This window comes from Drosophila rhopaloa, unplaced genomic scaffold (genome assembly GCF_018152115.1).
Source record: "Drosophila rhopaloa isolate 14029-0021.01 unplaced genomic scaffold, ASM1815211v1 contig_178, whole genome shotgun sequence".
Classification (NCBI taxonomy): domain Eukaryota; kingdom Metazoa; phylum Arthropoda; class Insecta; order Diptera; family Drosophilidae; genus Drosophila; species Drosophila rhopaloa.
The window spans coordinates 1423937-1445780 of record NW_025335059.1 but is presented as its reverse complement, the minus strand read 5'-3'; the positions used below and the strand labels follow the sequence as shown (position 1 = coordinate 1445780).

Here is a 21844-nt window from a genome sequence, read left to right as displayed (position 1 = left end):
ATGTCTGCAACGTGTGCCGTCGGAATAAAATACTCCAAAGAGACGGGGCGGCTAGAAATTCCCCAACCAACACCCACTGCATTGGATGTGTGGCGGTGGGACATGTGCGAGCTGAATTGAAATTAATTTCAACTACTTAAATGGCAGTGGAGTCGACGACTCCCGCTACTGTTTTATTTATTGCCTTTGTGTGTGCCAGCTGCAGATCCTCATATCCCGCTTCAGTTTCAGTTTGAGCTTTCTGCTAGTTCCAGACATCCTTTGTGGCCTTTGCGTCATGGCGTGCCGTGTAGTCCTGTCTCGGTTATTAATATGCAAAATTAGCGCTTCATGGTTCTTTAATTAAAATTCTGTCAACGACGCTGACTTTATAAGCATTCATTAGTTTATTGAGTTGCTGTCATGTAAGAGAATGTGTGTGTTTTTGTGTATGGCGAAAGGCATTTCCCTAATGAAGCCATCGACTGGATCGGATTACACTCGAATTGAATAGGTACACAGGGGGAAATATTTCAAGACAGACTTTAGAAAACCTCTGTCAAATAAACTTTTTCTAAGCTATCTTATATCAGTAGAATTTTCTCAGGAAGTCTATAAAATTTTATAAAATTAATTTATGTGTAGTTCTCAGACCGTTTTTTCATAATTTCAAGAAAAAAGTAAAGCTAATTTGATGTACTTTGTGAGAAATAAATAATGATATTAATTTTTTTCCCGTGCACACGTTATCCCCAGTGACAAACGGCGAGTGCCATTAGCAAGAGTTAATTGCCAGCGGAGCTGGTCACAAAAAGTCAATAAGTGCAATTTATTTCATCGATTCAATTCCAAAGGGGAAGTCATCACCTGGTTGTCATACATTAGGACTGGCATTGTTAAACTTTCACGAAACAAAATCAAAAGCAATCTAAACACTAAACACATTTGGTAAAATAATTTGTAAGCACTCAGACATCATTAAAGCTAGTAGCTGAGGGTCACAAAAAGGACACCCAAACGCACATAACATGGCCCAAATATCGGCAAAACTTTTCCAATAGCCCACCGCAAACAACGCAGGACACGCAAGGAAACGGTCGTCCAAATGGAATGTGGCACAGGGAAAAAACTTATAATTGAATATTAAGACACTTTGGCGTTTAATGTGGTAATTAGAGTTAATAACGCCAAAGCAGAGCAACGGCTTGGAAGAGGCAAAAAAATGTATCACTAAGTCGTTCCATAAAAGACCTAAAGAGGTCCCTGGAGCAGACGGGGCAGAGGTATTTTCAAAAGGAAAACTTTCTGCCCTTCGGCAAGTCTGGCGGAAAGGCATTCAGCCAGCGCCTAAGCAGAAAAGCAGAAAAGCAAGCAACAGCTTTTGTGTCCGCTTACACACTCCCCTTCAAACATCGCACGCATATTCATAAAGTAAATGAAAACTAGCAGAGAAAAGAAAGCTGGCAAAGCGTTTTGCTGGCCACCAAGGAGAGCGACGCCCAGGAAGTCGGCCTAACCGCCCGAAGGAAGCTAGCCTAAACCAGTTGGCCAGGTCTACACAAGGAAAATATATCTGGTCGCCTGGTTTGCATTAGGAAAATATAACAAAATTTTAAAAAGAAAACGAAAAACGAATACACAAAAACTTTGGCTAGAATATTTACCCTATATATACCCTATCAGTAAATAATTGTTTCTTCAAGAAGCAAGTACATTTTTTAAAGGAAAACCATGCAGACTAGAATATATATTTTAGGCACACTCATGCTAAAGTTTTACAGAAGGAGTAGTTTCTTTTATATTTACTTTCTAAATGTTTTGAAACTTTTTTTCTCTGTGTTTCTGGTGATAAACTAAGAACCCTAACTATATAACACGCTGCAGGCTAGACGCTGGCCGCAGTTGAAATTTCAAGACAGCAATTTTTAATTGCCTGGGCGGTGTCTTTGGGGTGTTTTTCACCCTCACAGTTCTTAGTCCTCAACCCCGCGAAGGTCGTTGTCATTTATGGGGCCGACAAAACCATTCACAGCCCGGCCTGTCAGCGTATCTCGAGCGTTCTGCTGTCCTGTCCCCTTGGGCACGGCAAACAATTAAAGAGTACAAACAGTAAATTAGATGTTTACTCGTTCTCGGCGAGAAATGGATCCTAGCAGTTGGAAAACTGGAGAATCGTTGGAACCGAGAGCGGAAACGTGTCACTAAGCCAATATGCCTAAGCTTCTATCCAATTTTTTTTTTTGGTTTTTTTTCCCGCTTTGCCCTCTGTTCAACCACTTGCACTTCCATTTACATAAACAATTTGTCAAGCTGTCAGTATTTTGTGTGCTTTTTTGTCTCGACCTGTCAGCGAAGACAGCTGCCAAGGTGGCCCGAATGCCGAGGCTGCTTCTTGGCCCGCCAACTTGGTCAATTTGCGTTGTCAACTGTGATGGAGCCGCGGTCGGCAAACGAAATGAACTTGTTGGCACACACCGCGCAAATTAATGAGCGTGACACTGGGGGGTCAGGGGTCAATGGACGGTCTGTCCATCAGCCAGTTGGCCATCTGACCATCCAGAGGGTCGATGGAGGGAGGAGAATCCTGCGTCTTCGTCAACATGCGTTGACATTCTAATGACACTTACTTGACATGCTGTTTGTTAATGGTAATCAATAAATTATCTGCCGTGCCTTCTCGCTGCGAGCCAAGTTGTTAAAGGCCATGTTTTTGTGTATGCTCGGATATAATTGATTTGGCCCCGACGAGGGAGTGGATAAGCTGGTGATTTATTGAGTCGCGTCTTTGGGTCTTTATTTAGCCGAAGGTATTTCAATTTGTTTATTAATCACAGCTGGTCCCTGGGCTTGGCTCGGTTTGACTTGGCTTTCCTGTTGACAGAATCGTTGCATGTCATCAGATATCCTGGGGCACCGTTGCCTTTCGAGTGTTTTCTTTTTTTTGTGAATTGGTGGGTCTGGGATAGTGGGCAAAACCCGAAAGTCATTTGGGCGTTAAACAAAGAACACCTGCTGCTTTTGCTTTTGCCTGGCTTACGAGCGTTTATCAGTGCGTGCCCGTCATACGCCGTCATGCGAATTTCCTGGCCAAAGAATGGAATCCCAGCACGCGTTTGGGAAGGGATCTCCCTAATGCGGACAATCAATATTCCCAATAACGTATTATTATTGCCATTCCTGCCAGCGGCATTCTCTGAAGCTTTGGTTCGCGTTCTCGATTTTGATTTGGCTTCGGCTTTGGCTTCGGATTGGCTTCATCCTGGCCAGCTGACGCCAAAGGAGAACTGACACATAGACAGGGACTGGCGAAGGGAAATATAACTAATACGCCCCGGAATCCGGAATCCTTTCGCTGCGATGTTTTCCCATTTGTTGTGTGTGCATTTTTGTCTGTTTTCGCATGTTGCGTATTATTTTTTATGTCATACGAGGATTTTCATTCAATCTCGTTGTCTTTTACATTACTGTTTCTGTTTCAGCTTGGGCTCCTGCAACTCCGGCTGTCGCTTTATGGCATAGTCAACAATTTTATTCGTTATCCATACGACCCGTTGCCAGGACCAGCCTCCCAGCACGCCCCTTCTGTTTCGTTACGTCCTTTCCCTGTTTGCTTTGTTCACTTCCCCTTTATTGTGTTTGCTCTTGCGCTGTTTACAATATTTACTTGGCCATTTATTTATTTGTAGGTGTCGAAAGGTTAACTTCCATTGCATATCGCTCCCGTGTATTGTTCTATTATTATTATTATTATTGCGTTGGTTTTGTTCTAACTGCTGATTGCCATTCAAAATGCGGTTTCGGATTTTATTCAGCTCTGTGTGCTTTTTTCCTGCTCGTACAAAAATGTCCACATTTTGCCTCTCGCTGTCGATTTTTTGACTCCGAAATAATGGTTTGGCCTGCGGTTTTTTGTATTGGCAATTTTTCATGCTGTCATTTTATTGATTTGATTTATGGATTTCGTGTGCATCGAATTTGTTACAAATGTCGCCGTGCGCCAGGGGCCACGTTGTCCGACAGTTGTAAGCACAGCGCTGGAACAATGTGGCTCTAGGAATTTGCATTTAAAAATGCGTTCAAAGTTTTCGCGTTTAATGGCATTTCAAAGGCTTATTTTTGTTTAATTCTATTGTATGCTCTAAAAACTATTTATACGGAGTATTTTCGCTTTAAAGCGCTCAGCAGTCACTGGATTAGATACATGAATGACAGGCAGGCACTCATGGAGATGTAGCCGTAGGCCTTGTTGCCATAGAATTCTTCCATGCAAATATTTTCCATCGGGAGCGGTAGACAACACAAGTGCTTCGGAAAATTTGCAGCATAGAAAGGGGAGTGGAAAAAATGTTGACGGCACAAAATAGCAGAACAAGCTGAAATTGCATCCCCGGGCACTGCAAGGGATAATCCATTTCGGCATAATAAATAAAGCAGTAATTGCCAAGTGAATACAGCGGCAGTCAGGATCTATGAACTCCAGCTGCAAGTCCATACCCCCAGTCCTCTCCATCGGATCCCATGTGTGTGTGTTCGTCCTGTTCTGTGGCAGCCTGCATAATAGACGAATTATGTTTGCCTCAGCAAAAATGCAAAGTATCAAGGGCCCAGGAGCCGAAGCCGAGATACCAGCTTTTGCCGGGTGGCTGCATATTAAAGCAGCCGTCAAATGCCTTAATATATGCGGAGATTACTTTCATATTTCATGTAAGGGCATTCATGGTACCTCCGCTGTCCAGTGAGCCCAGAATTTAATTTGCACTGCTTGCGCCGAGATAACGTACAATTTAAAGCATTTGCTTGGAGTGGAGCTACAGTTGCGGTCAACATTGTAGCACTGGGAATACGAGGTGCCTCAACAATTCGTGGTTTTTCTTGTTAACACATGCATGTGAGATTAGAACGTAACAAGATGTCTTAAAATTTATTTGGATTAATTTATAAGTTAGTTAGCGGCTTGAATTATATGTTTCGTTCTTAAACTTTAGTGGAAGACTGTCAACCTAAGTCCCATTTTATTGACCCTATCTGTGTATGGGATGTTCGCATGCAAGTCGAGTACTAGATGGGTGCTTGACTTTTGCTTGTGGAAAATGTCTGTCAACTTTGTAGACCCGCGCACACGTGAACTAAGGGGCCGTCAAGTGAGTGAGTTTCCAACGCTTTTCCGAGCATGAGAGCGTGTACCTATGTGTGTGTGTTGCAGATAACCTTTTGAACCTTTGACAAACTGCTGCAGCGAACTTTTGCCATTCGTTTGGAAAATTTTAATAATCTTTTATCGAGCGGGCTGAATCTACATCTTTCCTTACTTTTATCCGGTCGTTCGTCTTCCCTATATATTTTTTTCGTCTTTTTTCATTAAAACTTGTCAACTGCATATTAGTTGGGGATCCCCGTGCGTGAGGTTCTACCACTACCATCTTCTCGTCTTGCTACATTGTTGCCGTGTCAATCCGCCTGAGTTTGTGGCAAGTGTTCGGCTTGAACTTTGCACGCAGCGGCTTTTGTGTGTGCGTGTGTGAAGGGTTTTGGATTTTTCTATATTTTTTTTCTGGCCGCCTTTGTGCGCCAAGTTGGCAACATTGTGGTCCGCCTTGTTAATCATTTGGATGACAATGTGGCGAACATGGTCCCTGTCGACGTCATTCTCGCAGAATTGCAAATAATTCACTGCCAACGGCCGCCAGATGAAAATTTACAGAGAAAAAGGATTGGGGCATGTGCGTTTCTATTATATATTTTCTCTATATTTTCCCCTTTGATTACACGCCTCGGAAGATGCTGCTATTTGAAATGAGTTTTGCTAGCTGTGTTTTCTGCCAAGCTTACTGGTTCTTCCATTTGGCTAATTATACCCTGGAATCGTGCAGTTCTTAGGGAGCTTTTCAAACTTGTCTTGATAGACTGAAGTAATTCTTAGAAAAGTGAACATAGAAATGTTAGATCCGCAAAGAGATACTTTTTATTGAAGATAAATATTAAGATGTTCCAAGAAACTTTGGGGATGGCAGGTTCTTGAAATGCAACAAGCAGGCTTTATGAAATTATGATGAAATGCTTACGAAGAATTTTAAAGTCGAGGCACTGCAATTTATCCCTACTTACTTGTTTTAATGATGCTCTCGTCGGTTGCCAAGCAAAACTTGCAAAAGAATGAGAAGCACAGCGAGAGGGTGAAATTGCAGATTTATAAATAAGCCAAAGCTCAAATCGAATCTGCAGCAGAATGCTGGTCTCGTTGGTGTTTGTTGCTGCTCCTCGACTGTCTTGTTGCCCTCTTGTGCCACTTGTTTGCCATTTGTTCGTTTAGTTTACAATGCAATTAACCCATTTTAAAGTTACGCCAGTCAACCACAAGAGGGCGGGTCGGGGCGGCTAAAACCCCGGGCTGACAAAAGACGCAGCTATTTCTTTTCCCTCGGATTCCGTTTCTCTACACCATACACCCCTTTTGCCGCCCGTCAAGTGAAAATCAGTTTCACAGCAAACCAGCAAAAACTAATTACGACTTGCTCTGGCAAAGTTGCAGCTGGAAATTGTACCGCAAAGTGCAATTTAGACGAAAGTCGAGGCATCAGCAGGAGGCGAAGGTCGACTCAAGTTGCGTTGCGACAGGGCGCGAAACAGAGCGCGTAAAAATTAAAAACCGTCGGCGTTCGGACGTGGCAATGTTGTTTTTAAATAATTAAATCCGCTTTATTAGAATATTAAACTTTTACGGCGGCTACCAGGCGACCGCACTAACCGCAGCGGCCGAACAAAGAGCCCGATAAAATGTTAAAACATTTAGCCAGACCTCTCTGCTCTGACCAACCGAAACATCGAGATCAAATTGCAGGACTTCAGAAATTTGTAGCCGACCTGCGATGCTGTGTTGGCCGTGTCATAAATAAAGGCAGCAGCGCACAGCATGTGGCTCACATATAAAAATCTGTAGGCCAAAGCCCCATAAAACCGATAACCTTGGCCCTCCACAACAGTGGATAACAACAACAGCTGCACTGGGAAAACACTCAAATCAAGTCCTTTGAAAAGCTTTTACAATCAAATTTCTAAAACAAAATAGTGTCCCTTTTAAAAATAATCTTACAAATAGAAATGTGTGATTAACACATAAATCAAGTTAAAAAATTATCTACACAACGTCCTTTTTTTTAATTTTTTGCAATCCAATTATTTAGATTTTTTATTTTCTTATGCAAATTCACAGTGGAGTATAAAATGGTTTAAAAAAGGAACAGTACGAGCAAATTTGCATATTTCTAAACAGATTTTTAAATCTATTTCAATTAACACGACTGAATTAATTCGTTTTTAGAACACATCTAGAAAATGGCGTTTAGATAAATTGCGTACAAAAAAATAAAAGAGACCTTAAATTTGGTTTATAAGTTATAATTCAAATATATTTGGCAATTTAAATTCAAAATTTATTTAAATTTATGTAATATTTTCTGGTTGCTTTCGGCGATTGAACTTGGATTTAGCGTGGATTTTTCTGGAAGTGCCATTCTTCTCCGGCTAATGCTCTTCCACTGGTGGCGATGACAACAGCGGCAACCTGGGAGCTGGCTTTTGTTGCCGTTTTATGCGCCGTCCTGTTTATTTACGGCTATTTACCGCCTACATGATAAAAGCCTTTTGCTGGCATCATCGCGCATAAAAGGCGGGCTATCCTGGGCTATCCCATTCCAGGGATCTCCCGGCGAGAGGTATCTTTTTGAGTAATTATATGGCCGGCGCAGATTTGTAGCTCCGCCACCTACGCGACCTACTTTGCCAGCGACTTGGCCCGGGATAGATAGAAATATTTTATTGCTCCTCGAGGACATGAGCCGCACATAAGCGCACCACGTAGCGTATACTTGGTACTGCGCCACTGGATGCCCAGGGTAATAATGAAAACGATAGATAATTATGGACCGCGCTGCCCTGTGACTTTTAATGGACTTTTCAAGCGGCTTCCCAGTGAAAGTGACTCGCCGCCATCGGCTGCATGGGGTTAATCTAAATTTATAACTTAATTTTTTCACGAGCATCGCGACCCATTCCACTGACCACGACATCCTGCTGCTGGGCCACAGTTTGTTTTTATGGGTTTTGAGCACATTTTTTCTTTATGTTTCTCTTTTTTTTGCCATAGTTTGTTCTGCACGGAAGCGATAATGAAATAATTTGAACTTTTCAGTTTGCTGATTTTTCTTCGGCTTACCCAAGCTCATATATGTGTATGTGTGTGTGTGGCTAGGATAACGCAGCAAACTCATAAAATTATGCAAAACTTTGTCATTAAATATGGCACAAGGGGGTGGGGTGATGGTAAAGGGTTTCGCCGCCCTAGGAACAATTTGTTATTTGGCTTTGGACTTTGCTCTTGAAGTGTTGTTTACCCGGCTCGCCATTCTCCATTCTCTTCTATTTTCCCCCTTTTGTCGAAATTTCCATGTGTGCATGTGTGTGGGTAAAGGGCTGAGGGAAAAAGGTTAAAAAACGGAACTTTTATAATTTAACTTGTGTGCTAATTGCACTTTGTGGGGTAATTTTGCGTGTCAGTGAAGTTTTGCAGACGCGTTTTGGTGCATGTGTGTGGGCTTATGGAGCGCATGCGAGTGCTCACATCGAGAACAGGATATATGCTTTAATGTTTGCTTTGAGCACCAAAACATTCCTGAGCACTGCACTTGAGAGCTTGTGGCCCAAAGTTGAAGCGGAGTTTAGTTTAAAGATCGCAAAAGGCCAAGAGGAGTTCGTTTTCTAGTTTTGCCTGTGGTAGGAAAACTTTTTCCCCTGCATCTGTCATGCTGCAACTGAAATATAATAATAATTTATTTTTATTTCCCATTTCCATTGCAGATTCCCTGGAAAACAATCCATATACAATTTATTTGGGGGCAGCGGCAGACAAACAATGATAATTAGTTGGCCGTCACAACAACAAAGAGCTGTGCAATAAAAATTAATTAGGAAATATTTCACATCACACAGCCGCAATTTGTCAAGGGAAAGCGCACAAAAGTGCGCTATACATAAGAGCTTGCGGTCCCTCGCTCAATTTCTAATTAGAGAGCTGTGGCACGCGAAAAAAAAACTCCGAAAATAAACTGGAAAACTGGAAATTAAACAAAGCGGCAAAGCGACTATGCAAAGTATGTGGACGCTTAACCAAATGAAAACTTAAAGCGAACAAAAAAAGTCAGTCTGCAACTCCAGTAAATTTAATAACAAAGCTAAAAAAAAGGAGAAGAACTCCGGAACTCAGTAGCTCCACATCATACGCGCCGAGCGCGGAACAATGAAAATAATTTCGCGTAGCATACGTACAGGCGCCTTGGCCCCGCCCTCCGCCCCCGGCATTAGGAAAAGCAGCCAGCGACGCAACCGCGCTCCGCTCAAAATGAATTGCCCCATTCTGATTGTAATTAGCCTCGGATGGCTGCTGCACGCGCACGCCGGAAGCGGCGGGTTCGCCGTCGAGGCCGCCATTTCAAATCGAGGTAAGTGATTCGCCGCCCCGCAATTCCGAGTCCTACGATATAGCCAGGTTCCCTTGCCTCGAGTCACATCTGATTCAGTCGAGCTACAGCTCGAACAATAGCCCAGTAGGGTGAGGCAACTGCGACTGGGGTTTGTGCAGCTTTTCGAATACACTGTCAGAAAAATGTGATCAAGGACCAAACCAAATGTTCCGAGCCATGTATTTTCTTATCAAATATCATTGTCATACTTTTTCTTAAACATTTGATTCTACATAAACAAATTTAAAAATTTTAAAATCAGCTATTTACTTAACATTGATTTTATGTGGTTTTGAGTTTCATTAGGTATATTTTTGGGACGTTACGCCATGTAACCGCATTCATTTATTTTATAAAGTATTGTTTCCTGTGTATTTATTTCTACATCGCTTCGCAGTTATCGCTTTTTATTTCGTACAGCACTCAACGCAAGTTGCATTTATGTTTTTACATAATAGAGAGAGCGAGCGTGGGGCAATAATAGTCGGGGCAAAAAGTGCTGGCGGGAACAAAAAAATAATGTAAAAAATATAATAAAATACGAGAGTAGTCTCTCACTTCCCTCGTAATCCCCTTTTGCTATTTTAATGCCAATGTAACGCTGCATAAATCCAGGCGCCGGGGTCCTCGAGCACGTTGTGGTGTTTAATGCTGAAGCCGCTGGCGAGAAGCGCGAAAAAATAGAGTAAAAGCTTACCGAGACCGAGGTCATTTGTGGAGTGGTCAGCTGAGACACTGCGTGAAGCCAGGAGCATGTTTTGCCGCCCACTAAGCCGCTTGGCAAGCCCCAAACTACAGTTAATAACTCGTTATGGCCGCTGATACTTAAGCAGAATTTCTCTCTAAATTTAAACGCCGAACTTTCAATTGCAAAGTTTCTTCTGCCACACAAAAAGAAAAATCAGGAAAAAAGTGGAACTGGGGTAAACAGACGAAAATTCTGCACAAATAGTTGGCTTATCTCGGCGGAAGTTTATCTGGGACTCCAAGTCTATTGTCTGCCACTTTGCTTTTCTTCTATTAGGCCATGAAAAACATGATATAAATTGAAAACTCAGGTGCGCCACCAGCCGAACTTTAAAGCTAAACGAAATGGCGAGCACGGGGCGTATACGCAACGAACGAAGGGGCAGCCGAACGAGCGCACCCATAAAAACAAATTCGCCATCCAGGGCTATATTTTCCTTTGGTAACTTTTGCCAACCAATCGATAAATTTAAGAGCACAACATTTGTCTCCATTATCGCAAAAATCCGAAGGCAAACACTGTGCAAAAAACGGGGCTGAGGGCCGCAAAAAAAATGTGAAAAATAAACGAAAAACTGCGGAGCGCATAAAAGAGCCATCGATGCGTGGTACCGTGAGCTCCCGGGTTTCGGACTTTTCCAAGGTGGGCGGGGCTTAGAGTGGGTTTTTGAAAAAGAGTGGGCTACACACAACACCCACACCCACACACGCAGAGCTACAAAAGGGCGGGCACAATAAAACAGAACAAACCAAAGACAGACCTGTTCTTATCCCAGCAACATCTGCAATATAGAGTGGAAAAAGGGGCAAAGGCAGTAAAGCTATATCAAAGGTGAGAATGTGCTTTTGTCACTGATCATAAATTTCTTCGTGCGCCAGTTACCTTTAGCGTTAGCCCAGTCCTTATGTATGAGTTTATACAGGCAAAAAAATATATGTTTAATTATAAAATTATATTCTGTATTTATCTCTGATTGAAAATTTTAGCTTGAAAGGCTATAATATATTTTGTTGGCTTGAAAAATTATAAGTTTTGTAAATTTTAAATTAAATAAAGAACATAACATTTTAAACCTCAACACCTCAAGAAAAATATTAAACTACCATTTTCCGCATAAAATGTTCACTTTTTTATGCGTAATCAAATTTTAATTAATTCAATTAACATCTATTAAGTCACCACTAAGGTTAAATTTATAACTTATCCAACTAAATAGTCTTAAAATAAAATAACAAGAAGTTTATGGGAGTAAACTCAATAATCTTTTTTAGATTGCAAACTTTTTTTGCGTGTAGTCAATGCAAAGAACGAGGCAATAAAACGTAACAATTGACATTGGAACGCACTGAAAAGGGAGCCGAGTTCGCAAAGGAAACGAAAAAGGGAAAGGAAAAGGAAAATGTGATGCTGCTGGCTCTGATAGCAGCAAATTGGCGGGACATTCGAAGTGGGGTGGTGGTCGAAGGTGGGCGGATGGGTGCGAAGGTTGCATCGCCTTGACAAATGTTTATTGAGTAACACGAGCCATAAACTGCAAGCGAGCAACGATCCACCTCCGCCCGCTGGCCAAAACTTTCAGCTTTGACCCATTTTCGTGAGCCAGCTACCCTCGTGTCCGCCTCGATTTTCTGGCATCAGTTGCCTGTTTGAGAATCTGGTGCACGTGATGCACTTGAAGGATGCGCAGTGGCTCACATCCAGCTACCATTTTATAAACTGACAACAATTTTTCATAAGACTGCGGGAGCAGCAGAAGCGACAGCCGAGCATCATCAGCAGACAGCAGCAAACACAAACAACAGCTGTTTTCCGCCTCGAGGGCTTTTCCGCCCACCGACTAACGCCACTCCCACTAACGCTGCATTTTTGCATATCTTGCTGTTTTGTTTGGCATTTTTAGTGATTTCACTTAAATTTTCATAACAAAATATGCATAGTGCGTGCTTGCAGCTCACTTTTGGCTCAGCACAGCAGCTTTGCTTGTTGGCGATTGGGTGGCAAGGCCGTGGGAAGAGGGATGTGGTAGGGAAAGGGAAAGGGGAAAGTTGGCAACATGTTCTGGCTGTCATATATTTTTTCAACAGATTTTTACGCCCCCACCACCACCGCCGCTCCCTTTACAGATTTCCTCTCAGCGGCTAAAACCGCATTTTGTATGTTTTTGCAGATGCTTTTGGGAAATTGTTCATGGGGTTAGTTTTCCCGCCCGCCAATTCGCTGGCTCTATTCCGCATACTCTGAGCGATGTTAGCACAGCGGTGGCGGGTCGAAGCTGGGGGGATCGAGATTGGGGCTGGCAAACGGCCTAACATGGAGAACGTGTTTGTATGCAGTCCTCGCCTCCATTTACTCATCCAGCACTGCAAAAAATTCATTGTTCGAAATATATAAGGGAAATCTGGAAAAGCTTTCCGTCATCGCATAAAGAAATATTTTGTAATAAATAAAACATAAGTTTCTAAACTATTGATGAGATTTAAATAACACTTCATATTTGTTATATTCCATCAATATTTTGTTGTATCCATTTTAAAATCAATTCTGATAATTTTTTAAATTGTATGCTTAGCTTCAAAAAAGATGTGAAATCTATGTTGATCATATTTTTCTTTGACGGTACTTACTATAAATCTTGAATGGTATTTTTAAACTATTTTCTCAGTGGATTGTTACTACTGCTCTGACTGTAGTATTATATTTGCGAATCCCTTTGGGTATGTTACCAGCAATAAATTTCCATCAGACGGCGTCGCTGTAGTCGTTGTCGTTTGCGCCAGGCGTCCAGGATTTTTCCAGCCTCTCGCCGACCGAGCCTTCGTTTCCATTAACTCGTAGTGCCGTGCTCCATCCATACCCATCCCTCCGGCAACTGGGGAAACAAATCTCTGGCTCAGCTGGCGCTATTGTTGGTTTGTGTTGCGGTTTTTTCCGAATTCTGCTTGATTGTTTGTCATATTTCCGTGCATACAATTCATTTTCTATTGCCCAGAAAGCGGCCCGGCTCAATTCGCCGGCCCCCGTGGTGTAGGGCTCAATTACGTGACCAGGACGACCCGTGCCAGCTCTACTCGCCGGGTTGACAATATTCCAGCTAGGCCCTCTGCCAGATGTACATGCCTCCATGCATATAATATATATACGAATGTAGCCTGTCATGTTTTCACCGCTCCTCTGAAGCCAGCGTATCAATGAAATACGTTCAAATGGAATGGGAAGAAAAAAATGAACGATTCCCCTGGAGAGCCTGAGGCGCATAACTTAAAACAAATACGAAACTGCAAAATATACGAGCGGGCAAATGGAAATTGAAAATATCCTATTACCAGGGGATTGACGCCGACAGTGCCACACCGACGAATGTAATTGAAGGCTTCACTTAACGGGGATTTCGCCATGCTTACGAGCAGGATCATATAGGAGCTCTAAGCTTTATAAATATATATATATATATATATATATATTCGAGTATTAGCATAGACATTTGCACGCTGTGTCCCCTGGGCGATTGCCATGCGATAATTATGGCAGCCAACCCGAAAAAGACGCAGCGAGAAATCCCCAAGAAATTTATTAATTAGCACCAGAGCGGGAAGTACTGGGGGCGGTACCGCACTCATGTTCTGTGGCCCCGAAGCTCCCTCCTCCTCCCGCATTTCACCAATTAAAGCCAATTTTGCCATGTTCCTTCAGATGGGCGGTCGCATTCAAATGTGTTTTCCGTCCTCCAGAGGGGATACATGCTGGTTTTGGGTTCAAATAGGAAGTTGGGGGTGCCAAGGAGCTGGTAGCTGGGTCGGTGGATCGGAATGGGTCTGTAGCATCCACTAATCGCATTATTAACGCGCCGTTAACATTTTGCGACATTGACTTGAACTTTGGAAGTGACTTTCATGGCTAAAGCATGGGGCAAATGTGGAGTGGAGCGGCACGTTGTGGATTTGCTTGGCATTCAAAATATGCTTAGAAGACATGGCCAGGGCCAACATTTATATAATACCCTTGAAGTTTTCGGCATTTGCCAAATTCCGCTTGAACGAGTCGCTGCCAAATAGAAGGAGGAGTCGGAGTGAGCTTCCAAGAATGCCCCATGTTCCATGTGCCATGTGCCATGGCGACGGCAATCCCCACGCCGATAGGGAGTGTCTTCGGTCCGGCCATAATCATAATAATTAATACCCATTTACCTTCTTTTGCCGAGCTGGAAATCAAGCCATTATCGCCCATACATTTGAAGGGCGATAATTACGGCCTCCCATGCACAGATTGTCGGCTCTCCCGAAAATTATGCACTCTATACTAATGACAGTCCTCGGAGGTGCAATGTTTTGGGCGGTGGGGCGCATAATGGGTGCGCATAAAGTTTTATTGCTATTCCTGTGGAGAGTTCGCGGCGATCAAAACAGGTGAGCCACTGGAGGGTGCACAGGAAGAAAAAAAAACGATTAACAATTAATTATTAAAATGTTTTGATTTTTTTTTCACATTTTTTAAAATTATTTATAGGCTTAACCACTTTGATAAAACAATTTAGTCACTCTAAAATTAGTTTACTATTTAAAAATTTTAGTTAACATTTTGTCTTCTTTAAATAAATTGATTAAAAAAAGCTGAAATAGTACTTTTTAAAGAAGATATTCTTAAATTTATTATTTCAAGAAAAAAGTGCACCAGCGCTCTACGTGTCTTTGCTATTAAAAATACATATTATCGTTGGGAACTTTTAAATATATATTTTTAAACGTGTTTTTTCATCAAACATTCATATAGTTTTTTTTTCAGTGCTAGTGCGTGCCAAGCAACAATGCCATTGACACTGGGCACAGCAACTGGCGGAAAAAATAAGCGAGCATTTTCGCATCCGCCGAAAACATATATATTTTTCAACATTTTTAAATAAAATTCCCGAGGAAGTCGGGGTGAAAAAATATCAGGCCAAATGACTGTAATTTGCATTGGCAACTCGCACAAAGAGACGCGGCGCAGTTTAACACCTGCATGAGTGTTGGTCGGCCTGTGTTTGTGTTGGACCTTTCAATTTAAATACAAACACACACTTCCAGTCGACGAGTGTGTTTGCACGGACTGTTTGCGGCACGTCACAAAAGTTTCCTGTTGAATTTCCCTTCATTTCCTGGCCAAAGAGATTATTATTTTCATTTCATGCCATGGCCAACGACACAGAAAGCTATATATAATATTAAGCAGAGACATAAGGGGGCGTGGCGAAGACTCATTTTCATATTTATGCTGTCGCCCCGAAAACTGTTTACTTACTCGTCGTCATTAACGCTTCATTCGTGGCGGACTTTTAATTTTCAGGGCGACCTGTTAAGGCCAGGGTTTTTGCTTTTGTTTTTGCATCAGTTTCATTCCTTTCCTTTGGCCGGGTAAATCCAAACAGCCGTGTATCCGCACATCCGCATCTTTCGCCTTGGGTCCTTCGTGTCGTATATTTGCATACTTCCGGTGCGCGCAAAATGATTATCATTATTATTTCTGTTGTTTGCTGTTGTCGTTACCGCGGCCATTACCGTTATTGCAACAGCACTGGCTCCTTGGACGGACATTTCAGTTCTTGGTCCTGCGTGAAGTCCCGAAGTTCCGAAAATGGCCACCAATCGGCGGGGGAGCCACGTGCGACGGTTATGGCTTATTTGTGCAAATGAGCTGACGTCCATTACATTGTCCGTGGGGAGGCGAAATGCAAATGATTGTTTTGGCGTTGGCTGGCTCAATGTCTGCCGCACAACAAGGTCACCGCAGGAACTCCAAGGACATGCATGGCACACACACATCAATTGCGGCTTAAGGACACGAGTGAAAGTAAGTGAAATGGCCTCGCCTGACTTAGTCCACCTGCCGTTGTTTAATGGCCAATAAGGCGAACTTTACGAACAGATCCTTGATTGATTCTGCCCAATAAATTGCCACATTTACTTATCGAAATAAAATGTAGCCTGTTAGCCCCGCCTGCAAAGTGCAAACTTTCGACCACAAAATGCTAGCCAAGTTTGCACGTTGCGCAAACAAATTGCAACCTGCGCTTCAGTTTGATAGGCCACCTGCAGTCCGCTCCTTTGCATCAGGTCGCTCAGTTTTCGCTTGAAGCCAGGTCGTAAAACACTTTTGCCTATTTCGCTGAGTTGGCTTTCCTACCAGCAACCTTTCCCCTCCAGCCGCTCCTGCTGTTGTTTTTAAGAGCCATTTGTCCGATGCCCGCGGCTATTTACAGCCATTGTACAGACTTGGCGAATTTATCAAGCATGGCGGAGTCGCTCAGTGGGTCACTGGATGTTGGATGTTGGATGCTGAGTTCTGGGTGCTGGGTGCTGGGTGCTATGTGCTGCATTCTGGATGCCGGATACTAGATGCTGCAGCTGACGTTTCCGCCCTTTTTTCCTCTTTCTCTCTCTTTTGGCTTAATTTCAAAACAGTTGCGCTTATATTGGCAGTTATGCTGCAAATTTATTGGCATGCTTTGTAAACTGGGTTAGTTGCATATATCTCGCAGCCGCAAGCTGCGAGCCAAACGATTAACGTTGAGTAACCCAAATTGATGTCACCACCCACCGCCCGCATTGGCCACAGATGGAACATCATTTTTTTCCACTCAGAAAAGTTTCCGTACCGGCTGGTTATAGCCCATAAATTCTCATACATTGTCAAGTAATAGCTAAACCCTGTTTACCCCCGACAGGCAGCAGTTCATAGAGATAAAGAAAAAAAAAATGTTGCTTAATTTAGTCAATGTTTTTTGAGTGCAGATATTCTTAAATTTGTGCATTCATGCTTGGAGATTCGAATGATCAATATATTCCTTTAGGTATGTAAGTAATTAGCCAGTGCTATTGTTAAAATATTCAATATTCCCTTCTGCCCAGTAATTTTTCATTAAAATAGTTTCAGAACCACTGATTTTCCTCAGTGTTCTTTGAGCGTTAAACTTAAGCTGTTCGAAGTTTGTAAACCGGCGACAATGAACGCGAATCTCTCCGGCAGTGCAACGCCTGACTCGGGTTAATGCGGCGTGCGTGGTGCTTCTCATTTATCGGTCATTAACATAGCCAGCCCAAGCCGGAATGGCAGCGATTCGAGCGATTACGTTCAGAAGACTGAAGACCTTCGTGGGTTGCAAATCGCTTTCCGGAATTTCGGCAAGGAGTAATCCAGAATCGAGATCAGGATGAGGCACAACATGGTGGCGCACTTGTACTGCCTGGTGCGGGATCTGTACGCCGAGCACGGGGATCCCCGGGTGGCGCATCTACCGCTCCTGGGCAACCTATGGATCGTGCTGGCCATCGTGGCTCTGTACGTGGCCTTTGTGCTCCACTATGGACCACGGTGGATGGAGCACCGTGCTCCCTTCGAGCTGAAGCGGGTGATGCAGGTGTACAATGTGGTGCAGGTGCTGGCCAATGCGACCATATTCTTCATTGGCCTGACCAACACCTATCTGCAACCGGGATACAGTTGGACCTGCCAGCCAGTGGATCACATAGACACCTCGCCGGCAATGATGAGGACGCTATACGCATCTTATGCCTACTATATGCTCAAGTACCTGGATCTACTTGATACGGTTAGTTGGCGGTGTCGATATATAAATTGGTCTTTCATCTCAACGTTCAACGTACTCCCCCAGGTTTTCATAGTGCTGCGCAAGAAGAATTCGCAGGTGAGCTTCCTGCATGTTTATCACCACGGCGGCATGGTCTTCGGGGTGTCCATCTTCATGACCTTCCTAGGCGGGTCCCACTGTACGATGCTCGGCGTTATCAATCTTCTGGTGCACACTGTAATGTATGCCTACTACTTTGCCGCTTCCTTGGGCGCCGTGAAGAACCTGCTGTGGTGGAAGCAGCGGATTACGCAACTGCAGCTGCTGCAATTCGGCTACCTCACCTTTCATTTCCTGCTGGTAATCGTCCGGAATCCCTGCCAGTTCCCCGTTTTCATTGCCTTCATCGGCTTCATCCAGAACATCTTCATGTTCTCCATGTTCTTCGATTTCTATTACAAGGCCTATGTGCGCAAGCAGCGAAAATCGTTGGAGACCAAGCTGAAAACCAGCTGAGCTGCGATAGAACATAAGGTTCAAGTTCACGCTTCGCCATTTCCATATTAAATTGTATAATAAGTTGGTCGGTCGCTTATGCAAATAGGCCCCAATCGAAACCAAACTGCCTGGTATAAATAAACATTCGGATTGAGTCCCAACCCCTCCACTACATTGCCACCAAAAAATATCGTTCAATTGTCTTGCTTTGGTAATCAATTTTAATTTGCCAGCGGCTAAATTTGGAGGCTCTCTAAACTTCCCCAGAAACTTTTTGGCCGCCTGGGAAAATCGAAAGGCAGCGACAAGTTATGAAGTAAGTTCGCCTGCCATATCTTTTATTAAAGGGTTAAATGAAATATCGATGAAGTCGGCACCGGTTATGGCCGCCACGTGGGCCCAGGGCCACGTTTATGTTCCGGCCATGTGTCGTATGTGGCCCAGGGCCACCTTTTAACTTTCTGGCCAATGTTATTTTTTCTGTCCCCGACCAAAGAGCCAAAGAGTGGAAAAACTCAGCTACCCCATGTTAAACACATTTGCCTAGAAGGCTGCCTTATGCACGGCTTATTCATATTTTTGTTTTACTTTTTTTTTTTTGCCCTGGCATTTTTTCTTTGGCAGAAGTTTTACATCTGTTTTCGCTTCCAAAAAGCCAGGGGAAAAATATGAGGGAAACCGCTTTAAAAATGCTTGTAAGCAGGGCAGCCAGTGGAAAGCCGCAGGGCAGCGTTTGTGCCTCGTTTAGGCCCGCCCGCACAATATTTTTTCAGTTATGTAAATTTCGGCCCAGTCCGATGATGATGACGTCTCCCAGGCAGCATCAAACTTTCCTGCTCACTCGGGCGAGAGCATTCGATGGCAAATTAAAAGCCAACAAACCGAAGGTCGCCTCACTTTTGCGGCTGGCTCAAATGGAGCTTATTAAGTGCCAACAGCAGATCATTGCCAGTCGTTTGTCAGGCTCATATTTGTGGCTGAGCGGTGAAATCTGTCCAACTTCAGGCCAAATAATGCCAAAAGTATATCCATGTTGGCACTACAAAAAATAAATCAGAATTGTGCCGTTCTTAACAAGATTACATTTAATTCTATTAAAAATGAATAAGTAAAAACTATTTTTTTTGTTATTCTCAAATTTAAAGAAAATAAGCCAGATAGCTCTAATTTTAATTTGTCCCATAAATTAGTTACAAGTAAATTCCTAAGCTTAAAGCCATAAATTCTTAAGCTCCATTCGAAGTTAGTTGTCCCCTGCAACTTAAGGCAAGATTTTTTTTGTAGTGTTTTCTGTGTTGTTGTGCGTTTGGGAGGCACATTAAAACTTTTCTAATAACGAACTTCTGCGACTGAAGCCGAGCGTAAACATTCGAGACGGAAGCTGTTCGGCGGATGTTGTTCATGTTCTGCCCGGAACTTGCATATGTCCGGGTTCATATATGTAGGGACTACAATGTGGCATCCAGCAAGCATCATCATTAACATCAGTACTAGTGGCAGCAGTGGCAGCGTCAGCGATCATTGCCAAAAAAGGTTCAATGAACTCGCAGCAGCTACTGCAGGGATATCAATCGGGCCAAAAGGATTGGTTACCGAGCATGGCGAACATGGCGTATGCTTGATATCTCCCCTCCATTTATGACTCGTATGGCATTTAAGTGCTGGCCGTAAAACCGTTATGTAAACTACGAGTGCGAGTACGATTGCGAATGCGATTCTTTACGGCCACTCGCAGCAGCATTGCGATGGCTATGGCCGGCCATTACTCAGCATAAAACTTGGCCGGGACCAAAGGACGAAACTCCTTGATTGTGTGCCCATGTACAATATACATGCGAGCATATCGACTGGGCCACGACCACTCACACTGTTGGCCATCGAAATCCTGCGACAATGTCGTAGCCGAATGTAAATAATAAGCACGGACGCATACGTTCCCATTTATTCATGTTGTACAGTGCCTGCGCACTTTTACGACACGTGCTCCAGTGCATTCCAATCAATTCCCCGCGGGTCAAACAACTTGCTATATGTGTGCTATATGCTTCCCCAAGAGATTGAGGGAGGAGGTCAACATAGCCTTGGCCCCCGGGCAATTATCCACAAATGTAGGCTAATCCTGTTTACCTTTTCGAATTATCAAGAGCAAATCAATTTGCCATTGATGTTGTGCTCGAACATTTAGCCCCGGGGCCAAAAGCTCTTTATAATCCCATGAAAATGAACCCAAATATTAAGCGACCCAAATCTGGAATCTCTTTCATGTGAGCAGGTAATCAACTCGGGCTAAAAGGCCACGTTTTGATGCTCCTTTCACCTGTTGCTGTAATGAAGAAATCTAAATTCCATTAAGTTTATGCCCGTTTCCGTTCGCAGTTCACTGCTCAATGAAAAGCACTTAGAGTGACCTTTTCACCCCGCACACTCCACATCCAACCCCCCAACTCCTCCAGATAACAGCAACAATAACCAGAGTTGGTCCCAAAATGGGTCACAACATTTTGGTAAGCTCAACGTATTTGCCTAATGGAGATTAGCCGGCATTTGGTTTTATTTGAATTCTGGTTGGCAATTTATTGCCGATGCTTATCGATTTTTATCGATGCCAGTTTCGTCCCATGTCTGCTTTTCGCCGTATACTTGGCGAATGTCGCACTTAAGCACTTTGTAGGTTTTTATCGCCGTAATTTTTGGTCTAACAAAACAATAAATCCACTGGCTCAGTCTCGAGTGGCAGGTGAATTGCTCGGTGGCAACTAAGTTGAAATTTGTAATAAATTTAACGCCGAGTGGGTGGGCTTATCTGAGGGCCGGCAATTTCGTTAATTTGTAAGTACACGGCGCTGTAATTAAGCGCGATTTGAAATATGTGACAGGCGAACCACGCATGTGTATAACTCTCAAATAAATCAAAGTAATTAACTGCACGGACGAACATGCAACAGGTCACGGGGTCACGCGGCACAGTTAATGTTAAAAGTTATCAATATCTGGGTTAACAAAGAGGCGGGCGAATGGCTGGAAGCACTCAGAAAATACAAGGGATATAACATTTGAAAACTAATAAATAATGAAATTGCTATATATGTTCTAAAACTTTAAAAATTCCAATTTTTGCATTAAAGGTTTTTATAAGATGGGTTTAATAGTAAAAATATTAATAAATGTGGTGGAAAAATAAAGAAAGACATTTATTAAAGAAAATGTTCGAAATGCTTTTTCTTTATTAGCAAGACAACTAAAATTCTTATGGCTTTGTTGTCTTGAAGAAGATTCAAAAGATTACAGAAACAACTTTGAAAAATACGTACAAAAGTGCCATTAAATATTAACTATTTACTTATGGCAAACGAAAACTTATTGACATTTTTCTAAGTGGATATGTTGTTCGATTCCACACCGAAAAGCCTGTTCGTGCTCATCCTTTCATTTACCTTAATTAATATTGATGGAGCGATAAACGAAGAAGAACAAAGGGAAAAATGGAGCTGTCAAACGAGCAAGTGTAAAAATCAATGCGCAGCTGGTCATTAATAATGCACT

General features: G+C 42.9%; 2 protein-coding genes across 2 annotated transcripts in view; both read left to right on the top strand.

Annotated features, from left to right (window-relative positions):
• The window catches only part of LOC108052249 (neuronal growth regulator 1), a 64082-nt gene that overhangs the window by 8060 nt on the left and 34178 nt on the right, over nt 1-21844 (top strand). Inside the window, exon 2 of the mRNA XM_017134601.2 lies at nt 8833-9473. Within this exon, the coding sequence (XP_016990090.1) occupies nt 9272-9473 (202 nt within the window). The 5' untranslated portion in view covers nt 8833-9271. The remainder of the gene's footprint in view (nt 1-8832; nt 9474-21844) is intronic.
• LOC108052250 (elongation of very long chain fatty acids protein) lies at nt 17345-18489 on the top strand. The gene is made up of 2 exons (XM_017134602.2): nt 17345-17824; nt 17888-18489. Exons 1-2 carry the CDS (start codon nt 17426-17428, stop codon nt 18317-18319), a joined length of 831 nt encoding a protein of 276 aa, XP_016990091.1. The 5' UTR covers nt 17345-17425; the 3' UTR covers nt 18320-18489.

What these genes read in the sequence shown, in the direction of transcription:
- LOC108052250 (XM_017134602.2), top strand. Translation starts at nt 17,426, where the DNA reads ATGAGGCACAACATGGTGGCGCACTTGTACTGCCTGGTGCGGGATCTG. An exon ending in ACCTGGATCTACTTGATACG is followed by an intron (nt 17,825 to 17,887) that starts GTTAGTTGGCGG and finishes GTACTCCCCCAG; the next exon opens with GTTTTCATAGTGCTGCGCAA.